The 14,921-nt window shown below is 45.6% G+C and overlaps 1 protein-coding gene across 1 annotated transcript in view; it reads right to left on the bottom strand.

Moving 5' to 3' along the window:
* TRPM6 (transient receptor potential cation channel subfamily M member 6) overlaps positions 1–14,921 on the bottom strand; it is a gene marked incomplete at both ends in the record, with an annotated part of 93,242 nt that overhangs the window by 67,394 nt on the left and 10,927 nt on the right. The window contains 2 exon segments of the mRNA XM_080636558.1: positions 9,533–9,571; positions 10,936–11,015. Of these exon segments, the coding sequence (XP_080492684.1) occupies positions 9,533–9,571; positions 10,936–11,015 (119 nt within the window).

Genomic DNA, 14,921 nt, shown 5'->3' with positions numbered 1-14,921 from the left:
GAGCTACATTCAGAACAGCTCAGTTATGCTGAGCAGGCAGTGGAAGAACTGCATGTAGGCATATGAAAGGTGCGCAAGGTCTTTGCACAGATGGGTTTACCTCAGAGATTATCACAGCAAGAGGTCTGAACTCAGAAGGATTGGTATTTCCCAAATAGTTTATGATTTGCTCCAAGCTGGTATGCTTTCTCTGTCTTGCTGTCTAGCAGGAATGGACAAGGTGCTAAGGACTCCTGAGCTACCTGGGAGGTCAAAAGCCAAGACTAAGAGACTCTCAGGAAAGTTGAGGAAACCAAAACAGAAGATTACATACAGCTGTTGAGACTTTTTTCTGCTAAGTTTCATGCTGTATGTACACTTGAAGAGCTCAAGGAGGAGAGGAGCTACCAGCCAGGGATGATCATAGAATCAAAGAATAGTTAGGGTTGGAAAGGACCTTAAGATCATCTCGTTCCAACCCCCCTGCCATGGGCAGGGACACCCCACACTAAACCATGTCACCCAAGGCCTCATCCAACCTGGCCTTGAACACCACCAAGGATGGAGCATTCACAACCTCCCTGGGCAACCCATTCCAGTGCCTCACCACCCTCACAGGAAAGAATTTCTTCCTTATATCCAATCTAAACTTCCCCTGTTTAAGTTTTAACCTGTTACCCCTTGTCCTATCACTACAGTCCCTGATGTCCATCCCCAGCACCCTTGTAGGTCCCCTTCAGATACTGGAAGGCTGCTATGAGGTCTCCACGCAGCCTTCTCTTCTCCAGGCTGAACAGTATCACAGTATGCTAGAGATTGGAAGGGACCTCAAAAGATCATCTAGTCCAATCCCCCTGCCAGAGCAGGAACACCTAGATGAGGTTACACAGGAAGGTGTCCAGGCAGGTTTTGAATGTCTCCAGAGAAGGAAACTCCACAACCCCCTTGGGCAGCCTGTTCCAGTGTTCCGTCACCCTCACTGAGAAGAAGTTTCTTCTCAAGTTTAAGTGGAACCTCCTGTGTTCCAGTTTGTACCCATTACCCCTTGTCCTATCATTGTTTGCCACTGAGAAGAGCCTGGCTCCATCCTTGTGACACTCCCCCTTTATATATTTATATACACTAATAAGGTCACCCCTCAGTCTTCTCTTCTCCAAACTATAGAGACCCAGCTCCCTCAGCCTTTCCTCATAAGGGAGATGCTCCACTCCCTTAATCATCTTTGTCGCCCTGCGCTGGACTCTCTCCAGCAGGTCCCTGTCCTTCTTGAACTGAGGGGCCCAGAACTGGACACAATATTCCAGATGCGGTCTCACCAGGGCAGAGTAGAGGGGAAGGAGGACCTCTCTCGACCTACTGACCACCCCCCTTCTAATACACCCCAGGATGCCATTGGCCTTCTTGGCCACAAGGGCACAGTGTTGGCTCATGGTCATCCTGCTATCCACTAGGACCCCCAGGTCCCTCTCCCCTACACTACTCTCTAACAGGTCGTTCCCCAACCTGTACTGGAACCTGGGGTTGTTCCTGCCCAGATGCAGGACTCTACACTTTCCCTTGTTATATTTCATCAAGTTATTCCCTGCCCAACTATCCAACCTGTCCAGGTCTCACTGGATGGCAGCACAGCCTTCTGGCGTGTCAGCCACTCCTCCCAGCTTAGTGTCATCAGCAAACTTGCTGATATTACACTCAATTCCCTCATCTAAATCGTTGATGAATATATTAAATAATACTGGTCCCAGTACTGACCCTTGAGGCACTCCACTAGATACAGGCCTCCAACTAGACTCTGTCCCATAGACTACAACTCTCTGGCTTCTCTCCTTCAGCCAGTTTGCAGCCCACCTCACTACCTGATCATCCAGGCCACACTTCCTCAATTTAGCTATGAGGATGCTGTGGGAGACTGTGTCAAATGCTTTGCTGAAGTCAAGGTAGACCACATCCACCGCTCTGCCATCATCCATCCACCGTGTTATTTCCTCATAGAAGGCTATGAGGTTGGTCAAGCATGACTTCCCCTTGGTAAAGCCATGTTGACTGCCCCTCATAACCCTCTTATCCTTGACATGCCTTAAGATGGCATCAAGGATAAGGTGTTCCATCACTTTCCCAGGAATGGAGGTGAGGCTGACCGGTCTATAGTTACCCGGGTCCTCCTCCTTGCCCTTTTTGAAGACTGGAGTGACATTTGCTTTCCTCCAGTCCTCAGGCACCTCTCCCGTTTCCCAAGACTTGGTAAAGATGATGGAGAGTGGTCTAGCAATGACTTCCACCAGTTCCCTCAGCACCTGCGGGTGCATCCCATCTGGACCCATGGATTTATGGATGTCCAGATTGCTCAGCTGGTCCCTAACCCATTCCTCGTCGACTAAGGCAAACTGCTCCAGTGACCTGACTTCATCTGAGGTCTCAGGGGTACAGGGCTCTTCAGGACTGCCACCGGCAGAGTAGACAGAGACAAAGAAGGCATTCAATAACTCTGCCATCTCAGTATCTTCTGTCACCAGGGCACCCATCCCGTTCATCAGTGGGCCTACATTGCCTCTGCTGTTAGTTTTATTTGCCATGTACTTGAAAAAGCTCTTTCTGCTGTCCTTGACCCCTCTGGCCAGATTTAATTCTAAGGAGGCCTTAGCCATCCTAGCTGCCTTCCTACATCCTCTAGCAGCAGCCTTATATTCCTCCCGAGTGGCCAGCCTCTCCTTCCATGACCTGTAAACTCTCCTCTTCCACTTGAGCATACGCAGCAGTTCCCTATTTAGCCACGCAGGTCTCCTGGCCCTCTTCCTTGACTTCCTACGTGTCGGGATGCTCAGCTCTTGAGCTTGGAATAAGCTATCCTTGAATGTCAACCAACTATCTTGGGCCCCTTTACCTTCAAGCAGCCTTGCCCATGGGATTTCCCCTAGCAATTGCTTGAAAAGGCCAAAGTTTGCCCTGCTAAAGTCCAGGGTTGCAATTCTACTTGCTATTCTACTGGTCCTACTACACAAGATCCTGAATTCCACCATCTTGTGGTCGCTGCAGCCAAGGCAGCCCTCAACCTTTACTGCTTCGACCAGACCCTCCTTGTTAGTGAGGATGAGATCCAGCAGTGCTCCTCTCCTGGTTGGCTCATCCACTATTTGCATGAGGAAGTTATCCTCCATACACTGGAGGAACCTCCTGGACTGTGGCTGGGTTGCTGAGTAGTCCTTCCAGCAAACATCAGGGAAATTAAAATCCCCCACGACAACCATGGCCTGTGACTGTGAGGTCACTCTCAGCTGCCTGTAGAAGGCCTCGTCAACTTCCTCACCCTGATCTGGTGGCCTGTAACAGACACCCACAACAGTATCGCCCCTGCCAGCCTGCCCCTTAATTCTCACCCACAAACTCTCAACCTGCTCCTCATCTGTGCCAGGACAGAACTCAGTACATTGCAGCTGCTTTCACACATAAAGAGCAAAACAGCAACTCCACCACCCCGCCTGGCTGGCCTGTCTTTCCTGAAAAGGACATAGCCCTCCATGACTATATTCCAGTCATGTGAGCTGTCCCACCACGTCTGTAATTGCCACCAGCCCCAACTTTCTCAGCCTGTCTTCATACTGGAGGTGCTCCACTCCCCTGATCATCCTCGTGGCCCTCCTCTGGACTTGTTCCAACAGTTCCATGTCCTTTTCATGTTGAGGACACCAGAACTGCACACAATACTCCAAGTGAGGTCTCACGAGAGCAGAGTAGAGGGGCAGGATCACCTCCTTCGACCTGCTGGTCACGCTCCTTTTGATGCAGCTCAGGATACTGTTGGCTTTCTGGGCTGCAAGCGCACACTGCAGCTGGCTCATGTTCATTTTCTCATCGACCAACACCCCCAGGTCCTTCTCTGCAGGGCTGCTCTGAATCACTTGACCCACACACACCTCTGGGACCTGTCCGGCTGTGTCCCAAGGTGCTGAGGGAGGTGACTGACGTCCTTGTGCAGCTGCTCTCCATCAGCTCTCAAAAGCCATGGAGATCAGGGAGGTCTCAATGAGTGGAGAAAGGCAAATGTCACCCCTGCCTTCAGAACAGGGCAGCAGCAGCCTGGGAAGCTGCAGGCTGGGTGGCCTCCCGCCAGCCCCAGGAAAGACCAAGGAGCGAGTCCTCCTGGAGCCCATGCCTGGGCACATGAGGGAGCAGGCAGCGATGGGAGCAGCTGGCAGGGAGGTTCTACAGGTAAATCATGCCTGACCTGCCTGACTGCCAGCTGTGACAGGATCATGGGGTCTAGAGAAGAGCAGTGGATGCTGTCTGCCTCTGCTCCAGGCTTTCAGCACTGCTCCAGTCCTGCCCAGGCTGTGACATTATGATCTGGGAAGGAGGACACAGTGGTGGGTGAGGACCGGGTTGGGTGGTGGGCTCAGGGAGGTCGCTGTGGGTTGGACATTGCCTGAAGACCGGTATGGAGCTGGGTCTGCTGGGTCTGTGCAGGGGCTGCACTCTTCAGCATCTCCATCAGTGACCCGAGGAGGGGATAGAGTGTACATACAGCCCTGTGAGGCGGCAGCTCTGGGGGTGGCCCTAGGCACTGGTGGGCAGTGAGGTGAGCCAGGGCCACCTGTGTCCTCAGGCAGCAATGAGGGCCAGCAGTGCCTGGGGTGGTGTGAGCAGGGCATGGCTGAGAGCCAGGGGAGGGCAGGGACTGTCCCCTCTGCTTGGTGTTTTGTCAGCCCCTGCCTGGGTACCACTTCCAGTTTGGATCCCCAGCACTGTAACAACACTGTCAGACTGATGGGAACTGATGGGAGGTGAGGGAAGGTCATGGAGAGCGTGAGACTGGATCCCGTACCCTGTGAGGAGAGGCTGCAGGACCAGGGCCATTCATCTGGGAGGAGCAATGGCTTTGCAGGCACCCATCAGCATCACTGGCAGAACTTGAGGGGACAGAGGAGATGCAGCCAGGCTCTTCACAGTGGTGAGTGGTGGGACGGAGGGAGGCAGCAGCACAGGTGAAACACAGGAGGCTGAGGCTGGAGGGAAGGAGAAGCCTTTCCCCCAGGAGAACACAGTGGAGCTGGGGTCTGGGGAGTTCCACACCCCAACTGGTGAAGTCCTGAGCACCGTCGTCTGACTCCCCCTGCTGACCCTGTTGTGAGCATGGGCTCATGACCATGGAGAATTCCCCAGGTCCCAGACAGCCTGAGTTACCCTGGGATTCCATGAATGTATCATATGCATTGATTCAAAGTGTCTGCAATGGCTTTACCTTCTTTGCCTCGAAGACTTACTAAGCCACTAGTGGAGGGAGCAATGTTAGTAACACAAAAGCAGACTCCTGGAAACGTCACACCTTGAGCAACATGGGGAATCCTGAAGGGTCAACACTGAGGTAAAAGTAACTGCAGTAGCCAAGACTGCAAAATCCAAGGCCCTAGCAGGCAGTACTTCATAGACTGTGTTCATATCAGACAATTTGTGAGAACATCTCAGATGTGTAAGGATGCAGAAGACTGCCAACACATTCCTATATATTCATGCATGTGACAACTGTGGTGTGTTCGTGAGCACTGCACTGAAGAGTAGATAGAGGCCTTTCAACACACTGAAAAAGTAGGCAAAGGTGCCAGTAAGTTACTCAAATTTGATTAGCAACTACTAAATGTGAGTTATTCTACTCAGTATGAGCAAATAGTTGCATAACCCACTCATCAACTGTTTGCAAACCCTGGAAGTTCTCTGCACGTAAGGAAACTTTAACAGATTTCATTTGCCTGCAATATTAGGTTCAATTACAGTAGGCATCACGTACATTCACATGACTTTTTGGACTGTTGTGGAAAATTACAGATCTCAGGAGGCCTAAAACCTGTTTCATTGCTGATCCAATAAATACCATATACCCAGTTACAACACTTGCGTGAAAATTGTTTCCCCTTGTTAGGAACAGAAAAATTCCCCTAGAACAAAGTTCTGTGTACACCTTAAGATACACACAAAAACAAGAACAGCTAACATATGGGAAAACATACTTGCAAGATAATGGCTGACTGAAACGAACATCAGACCCACACATATGTTCAGCGTATACAGACAGACGAACAAGTAGGATTCACATTAATTTAAACAGCATGAAAATGCTAAATGACAAGTGAAAGAAAAAGCTACAAGATAAAAAATCCACAAAGGTACAGGGATGTCTTTCCTGAGAAAGTTGAGAGAAAAAAGCAAACCCGCCCTGTGAGGTTCCCATTTTCAGTGTCTCCTCCTCCTCCTCCCACTGTGGTATTCACATTCATGCAGCTAAACTGTGTCTGATTAGGAAGCTGATTTGGTGGAAAGCTAATCTTGGTTTGGTTTTCCATCCACCCCCAGGTTAATTGTCATACCAAAGAGCTTCCCAGGCCAAATAACAACATGGTCACTCTGATGGGGGAAGGAAGGGGGACTGCAGAACTGTTGTAGTCTCAAAATGTTGGTGTCTTGGGTTCAGCTGTAACAGCTGAAGGCATAGCTGCTAATCCTTCCTAGCAGCTGGTGCAGTGCTGTGTTTAGGCTTCACTCTGAGAACAATGCTGATAACACACTGATGTTTTAGTTGTTGCTAAGAAGCACTTACCCTGATCAATGACTTTTCAGTCTCATGCTCTGCCAGTGAGGAAGGGTGTAAAAAGCCAGGAGGGAGCAGAGACAGGACACCTAAACCCAACTAGCCAAAGGGGTATTCCATATCATAGCACATCATGCCCAGTGTATAAACTGGGGGGAGTCATGCAGAACAGCATATCACTCCTCAGGTCGGTGGGTGATGAATCATAGAATCATAGAATAGTTAGGGTTGGAAAGGACCATAAGATCATCTCGTTCCAACCCCCCTGCCATGGGCAGGGACACCTCACACTAAACCATGGCACCCAAGGCCTCATCCAACCTGACCTTGAACACCACCAAGGATGGAGCATTCACAACCTCCCTGGGCAACCCATTCCAGTGCCTCACCACCCTCTCAGTAACGAATTTATTCCTTATATCCAATCGAAACTGCCCCTGTTTAAGTTTGAACCTGTTACCCCTTGTCCTGTCACTACAGTCCCTGAGGAAGAGCCCATCCCCAGCATCCTTGTAGGCCCCCTTCAGATACTGGAAGGTTGCTATGAGGTCTCCACGCAGCCTTCTCTCCTCCAGGCTGAACAGCCTCAACTTTCTCAGCCTGTCTTCATACAGGAGGTGCTCCAGTCCCCTGATCATCCTCGTGGTCCTCCTCTGGACTTGTTCCAACAGTTCCATGTCCTTTTTATGTTGAGGACACCAGAACTGCACACAATACTCCAAGTGAGGTCTCACGCGAGCAGAGTAGAGGGGCAGGATCACCTCCTTCGACCTCCTGGTCATGCTCCTCTAGATGCAGCCCAGGATACGGTTGGCTTTCTGGGCTGCGAGCCCACACTGAAGCCGGCTCATGTTCATTTTCTCATCGACCACCACCTCCAGGTCCTTCTCCTCAGGGCTGCTCTGAATCTCTTCTCTGCCCAACCTGTAGCTGTGCCTGGGATTGCTCTGACCCAGCTGTAGGACCTTGCACTTGGCATGGTTAAACTTCATAAGGTTGGCATCAGCCCACCTGACAAGCCTGTCGAGGTCCCTCTGGATGGCATCCCTTCCCTCCAATGTATCAACGGAACCACACAGCTTGGTGTCATCGGCAAACTTGCTGAGGGCGCACTCAATCCCGCTGTCCATGTCACCAACAATGATGTTGAACAAGACCGGTCCCAACACCAATCCCTGAGGGACACCACTCATTACTGGTTCCCAGCCGGACATCGAGCCATTGACCACAACTCTTTGTGTGCGGCCATCCAGCCAGTTCTTTATCCACCCAGTGTCCACCCATCAAATTGATGTCTCTCCAATTTAGAGACAAGGATGTCGTGTGGGACAGTGTCAAAGGCTTTGCACAAGTCCAGGTAGATGACATCAGCTGCTCTGCCCCTGTCCATCAGTTTCGTAACCCCATCATAGAAGGCCACCAAATTGGTCAGGCAGGATTCCCCCTTAGTGAAGCCATGCTGGCTGTCACCAAGTATCTTGCTGGTTTTCATGTGCCTTAGCATGCCTTCCAGGAGAACCTGCTCCAAGATTTTGCCGGGCACAGAGGTGAGACTGACTGGTCGGTAATTCCCTGGGTCATCCATTTTCCCCTTCTTGAAAATGGGGGTTATATTTCCCTTTTTCCAGTCATCGGGAACTTCACCTGACTGCCATGATTTTTCAAATATGATGGCCAGTGGCTTAGCAACTTCATTCACCAGCTCCTTCAGGACCCACGGATGGATGTCGTCAGGTCCCATGGACTTGTGTACGTTCAGGTTTTTAAGATGGTCTCGAACCATTTGTATGGTGCATTACTTGTGTTTATTTTCTTCTGTTTCCTTTTTTAGTCTTATATTCTCTCCCCTTGTTATTTCCCTTATCATAATTATTATTATTAGTAGTAGTTTTTGTATTATACCTTAGTTACTAGACTGTTCTTATCTCAAACTGTGGGATGTACATTCTTTTGATTCTCTTCCCCGTCCAACTCAGAGCTGGGGGGAAGAACAGGAAGAAGGGGAAGAGTGGATGCATGGTTCTGAGTTACCAGCTGGGCTTTAACCATGACAATTAGATTGAAAACTACTAATAAATATGAACCACAAAATATTACCTGTCTGAAAAAAAGCCACACATGAATTAAAAATGCCAAAGTGATATAGCTTTTTTTGCTTGCCTTCCCAAAAGAAAGGACTCAGAATGCCCTCTGTCAAGATGAAAAAGCCTTCAGAAAACCTATCATCAGGAATGTTTCTAATACCCTCCTTCTTCTCCCTTTATTTTTTTCCATAATGCTGTTTATTTTCATAGAATCATAGAACGGTTAGGGCTGGAAAGGACCATAAGATCATCTAGTTGCAACCTTCCTGCCATGGGCAGGGACACCTCACACTAAACCATGTCACCCAAGGCTCTGCCCAACCTGGCCTTGAACATCGCCAGGGATGGAGCATTCACAACTTCCCTGGGCAACCATTCCAGTGCCTCACCACCTTTACAATAAAGAACTTCTTCCTTATATCCAATCTAAACCTCCTCTGTTTAAATTTTAACCCATTACCCCTTGTCCTATTACGACAGGCCCCAATGAAGAGTCCCTCCCCAGCATCCTTATAGGCCCCTTTCTGATACTGGAAGGCTGCTGTGAGGTCTATTTTGCTTCATTCTCCTTCATATCACCCAGGATATAGCTGGAACTGTCTCCCACTTAAAAGCACATTTCTTTTTTTCATTCCTCAGAAGATTAAGACAGACTCATACACACACACAAAGTACTTGGATAAAATTTTCTATTGCAAATAAAGGAAAGGTTATCACACAAGTTATTTCAACTGGATTGATGCTAAATATTCTCCAGCACACCCCCAGAAATGCTGCTCTCACAATACAAGAAGAAGGATATTTCTGTTGTAATTACTTCCTTGACTAAGAATGCCTATCACTAACTTCAGGTCATTATAAAAATCATACATAAACATTTATGTACTCTTACCTGATTAAATTCTGACACACCTGGCATCCTGCAGGACACCTGTGATAAAAGATGCATAATTAATACATGCTTGTATAAAAGAAAGCATCTGTAATGTTATTCATAAAGTATTCTTTCACCTGTGAAACATTCCCATCAACAGCATTAAAGACTGTGTGCTCTTCTGCACTCAGAATCATATCCCTGGATGATACACTGGGTGACTTGTTTGGCATTCTATGTCTCAGACTGTATGTCAAATCTGCGTTTCATAGATGAGTTATCTCTCTTAGCTACTCTACACTATCCATGTGTTCAAACCAATATGATCAGTATTACAAGTTTACATTCTCAGAATATGATATCACTGAGTTTAATTATCCAACACCATCCACTGGATACGCAATGCAGAATGCCAATTATGTTTGCTTTCTCAGGTTCTAGAACACAGATTGAGGATTTGATCTTTCCCTCAGTCTTTTCACACTCTACACCAGCCTGGGCAGAAACCTCCCAGAAGCCTGTGAGCAGCAGTAGGCATTACTCTAAGGAAGGGAGAAGATGGTGGTACAGGATTAAGAATTTCTGTGCAGCAGTAGCTCCACGTGACTCAATCTCTCAATTGGATGCCATACCACAGCTTTAGTTATCAGTCAGAGAGCATCACATATAGGAAGTCTAGAAAGGTCAATTGTTGCCACCTTCTAATTCAAAAGAACAGCCTCATTTAACATGTACGGGTGACAGTATCTATGAAAAACCACACACACAAGCAATCACCAATGGGGGCACTGCAAAACTGCCAAGAACTTCATCCAAGTTTGTCCTGGGTTCAGTAGCAGCAGTCACTTTTTCTCCTGCTTAGTAGCTGCTGCAGCACTGTGGTTTTGACTTTCGGCCTGGGAATAATACTGATAAAGCCGATGTTTCCAGTTGCTGGTGAGAATGTTTACCCTGACCAAGGACTTTGTGAGTCTCATGCTCTGCCAGGGAGGAGGGGAAGCCGGGAGGAAGCAGGGACAGGACACCTGACCCAAACTAGCCAAAGAAGTATTCCATACCACAGCACGTCATGCCCGGGGATGTAACTGGGAGTTACCCAGAAGGGCAGGCTCTGCTCTGTCGGACTCATTTTCGGCGGGTGGTATCATATTCTCTTCCCTTATTATTTCCCTTATCATTATTATTATTGGTGTTAGCAGTAGTGATTTGTGTTTTACCTTAAGTTACTGGACTGTTTTTATCTCAACCTGTGGGAGTTACATTCTTTCGATTCTCCTCCCCATCCCTTCGGGGGGGGAGTAGAAACTGCGGGGCTGACCTGCCGACTGGCTTAAACCACAACACACATACAACACCCATAAGAAATTATTCTCCTTCTTTATAAATGTAACAAAAAAATTAAGAGAAATTCATTATTTTACCTGTGAGGATCTTTTGAACTGGGAACAATATGTGAACATTCTCTTTTACAGAAGACGTCTTCAATCCAAGATTTGGGGGACTGAAAAGACATTTCAAACACAATTGTATTCCTGAACTTAAGCATATAATGCCAAAAATTGCACTATAACATCTACATGGCTGTAACACAGAATGGTTCCCATCACGATATTAGATGAAACCAAACACTGTAAGGGAAAGCTACAGCTCTGAACAGTCCTAGCCCTTCACACCCAAGATTCACAAAGCTCCACAGAAAGATCAGTATTAAAATTTACCCCCACGCCTCACTAATAAACACGAAAATTATTTAGAGGATCTGTCAAACACATGTACAATAGAGGAAATGGTAAGAATGAATCAGGACTGCTTAAAGGACGGCACTTCCCTTCTGTCAGACTAGCAAATGTCAATCTTCCTAAAGCTGAGTCAAAAAAAGGCAAGATTTTCTTTTTACCTGAAAGAGATGGTTGATTCCTTCTTTTATTTTTCTTAACAGACTTAAGAATAGATTCATCTTGGCTGTATCTCTATTCAACTAGGACTACAGTGAAATACAAAAGCAGGGACCACAGACTAGTCCTACCACTCAAAAGTGTGTCAAGTTAGTTTCATCCACTGGCCTCCTGCGACACTGTGAAGTGTCTCAGCAATGCCTGTTGCAGACAAGTAAACTGAATAGTCACTGTGGTATCAGATTTTTTTCAAACAACCTGACTGGCAGTCTTTGAACTTCTTCAAGTCTAGCAGGAGCAAATTTCCTGAAAGGAATGATAGTTTTTGGATGCTGAACTTTGAAATCTCTGGGACTAAATTTAGTAATCACTGGAAGCAAAGGATTCTTTTTGTTGTCAAAGGGAACTACCTCCACAATAAATACACGATGGACAGACATCTTACTGTAAAGAGTAAATAAAATTGTACCGACCACTACTGTCTCATTTCTCACGCTCATCTCACTCTCTGTCTGTTGTCTACCTTATAAACAGACAGCAATCTCTCCAGGACACAGCACAGCAGGGTCCTAGTTTATGATTGGGCATACAAGACAAACAGCTATCAAATAATTTGCAAAATATTTACCCTATAAAAATATTTATGGTAAGTACTTGTCTCCATATTTGTTTGCAAAATGTGTCTTTTGTACAATGACTTAGAAAAGATTTCAGTTAATGAAAACGCCAATAATTCAACTTCTTAAGAATACTGCTGGGGTCTTTTTATGACAGAGCTCAGTAACAATTCTTATAAAATAGAGTACTTCTCTTTTATCTCTCGAATGGAGTTATGATCCTTACTAAAGCAGGCCCATTTGAGGGTTTTTTTAACTTTGGCTTCACATCCCTAAATACCCCTGCATAATTTCCCAACTACTCACGCAGTTATGGAGGGCCACAAGCAACCTGAACTATCAGCTTGTCTGCAGGTAGGGACCCAGCTTCTACCAAGACTAATGAGAGTTCTACCTTTGGTTTTAATGTACTCTGAAATGGGCCCCCACTGACAAAGATGAAACAGATCACTAAAAAGCAGTTGCTGGCATTGATGTACATGTATATTCTTCTGGAAGCAACTAAGTGAATGTGTCTGCTTGAGCTTCAAACAAGGGAGTAACAATGTGAAAGATCCTCAGGGCTGGACAGAGGATGGGCACACAAGAAAATTAGTTATCTTAGTAAGAGAGAGACCAACTGAAGTCAAGGTGCAAGAAATTATATCCATTAATCCTTGGAAGCAGTGAAGCAAATTTCAACACCTGAGGGCAAGCACACACTGCTCTCAGAAAACTGTCAGTAGTGTTCTCGTTAGTAGTCAGTACTGTTTCATGCTTTCTAAGCCACTTTATTCTCATTGTTTGAGCTACCAAGCAAAACAGTCAAATGTTTCTATATTACAATAACCTGGGACTCTGATGTTTCTGCAAAACCTATTTTCAAGCAAAACTAGGGAACAAAAAATATTTTTGTTTTATGGGAGGCCTCAATTAAGAATGAACTTTATTAAACTTTTCATTAACAAAAAAGGGTGTGACAGAATGGCCAAGAGACTGACAAGCCTTAAAGCATTTGCTGAGGCAACATGCTCAGTCTTGTGAGAGAACACCCAACTGCTGTCACTTTCAGTTTAGCAAGAACATTCCAAGTAATTTTGAGCAAGCTGTTTGCATTGCAGTTTAGGGTAGCTTCCCTTGAGCTACTTTCCCTCCAGCATGCCACATTCTGGAAATCAAGTGTTATCTGGGTGTCTTTCCAGGTGTGAAGGCCAGTGTTGGAGATATGCAGCCTAGTGTAACAGAGAAACATTGCATCAGCCTAGGCATCAACAGCAAAATATGCTGCCAGCTGAGCAAGGCATCAGCTAATCCATATGTGAGTACACTCGAAAAGAAGTGTCAAAGAAGTCTTTATCTCCAATGTTCAGTGATCCTCATCATTAAGTTACACACAAGATAAACACAAATCAATCATTTTAAAGGGATGAGAGGTCATCTGGTACATAACAGCTGTTTGGCGTGGTTATTTCAAACCAAATACAACTTACAGTCTTCAGTAATGGCAATACACTGTATGAGTTGAAGTTACATCTAATATGGGAGATGTAAAAGCTTCTCTACTATCAGCTTTTTTAATATCTAAGCTATCTGCTAAAAAGCATACATTGTTTTAAAGAATTATTTTATTTTTTTTTTATTTTGGAGAGCATTTGAGGGTTAAGAAAAATATCAGTGCTTAAAATGCTGTATGTTGTGTGCATCCTTCTTCAATTTTGTCTAAAAGCACCTGTGTTTTTCTGCAGCTGAGGTAGTAAGGACCGTGACCAACACATGCCACAGCTCATCAGGCCACTCTTGTCACAATGGGTTGGGCTACAGGTCCAACAAAGCCAATGGAGATAAACCTCTACAGCTTTAGATTACATGCCAGGAGTCTAACTTTCCTACTAGAGCACTCATTGACAAAATTCACGTTTACTTCAGCTGAATGAGATCCCCAAGAGATTTATTTGACCTTTGAATCTCGAAGTACCAAAATGCACCTCACTCAGTGGCACAGAGACATGCACACAACAGTAATATAAGTTAACTCCATTTCAGGATTCCAAGTCAACAGGACTGAAAATGACATTGCAAAGTGCAGTTGATACACTATTTGGAGTTTTCACCCTGCCCTGCAAAGAAACGTGGTATCTTCCCATAAAGCTATTTCAACATTAATCTTTGCTTATTTATATAAAGAGTTTGCCAGTGTTGGCTATGCTGCAGCCTTACACCTCCCTGCATCCAGTAATTTTCACATTTAAAAAAGCAGTACATAGCCTATCATCTGTATATGATCCTGACAAAGCCTGTAACTTTAACATTTATAATCCTCTCAAACAATGAAGATGAATATAGCTAAAAACATTGTTTGCAAAGTCCACCATTTTTCTCTTTAATGAAGTTTCTGAACAGGTGAACTATGTAAAACACAGGTATTGAAATTCCAATCAACCAACCATACAAAAAAATCCCTCACCAGGCTATATCACTGTATTTCATCTTATGAAGAACAAACTTAAAAACTGAAACACTGTGAGACACAACACATTTATCCTTATTAATTTTATACAAGGTGAAATCTTCATGTAGTATGTAAAATTTACACCATAGCAACAGCATTCATTTATTAATTTAGGGCTTTACTTAGTTTCTAAGCTAACTGTATAGTCAGGAAAAGGGTTTTAAACATTCACGCTTTTACAGTCATTCATGACTTCAGGGCTGGGCAAGTAAAAATGAAAAGAGGAAGCTTCTGAACTTCTGTTTGTTTGCTCTTGATTCCCAGCTTTGTAAAAAACCTCTGTGTATCTCCTTTCATAAAACTCTGTCTAACATTTCAAAACTGTCATCCTTAAATTCAACAACAAATAAAAACTTCTCCCATCACTACAGTGAGGTACATGCACCTCAGTCAGCAACAACCTGTAT

This window comes from Psittacula echo, assembly GCF_963264785.1.
Source record: "Psittacula echo genome assembly, chromosome: Z".
In the NCBI taxonomy this organism is placed as follows: domain Eukaryota; kingdom Metazoa; phylum Chordata; class Aves; order Psittaciformes; family Psittacidae; genus Psittacula; species Psittacula echo.
Note: the sequence above shows the minus strand (reverse complement) of the source record. Positions and strands in the feature narration are given on the sequence as shown.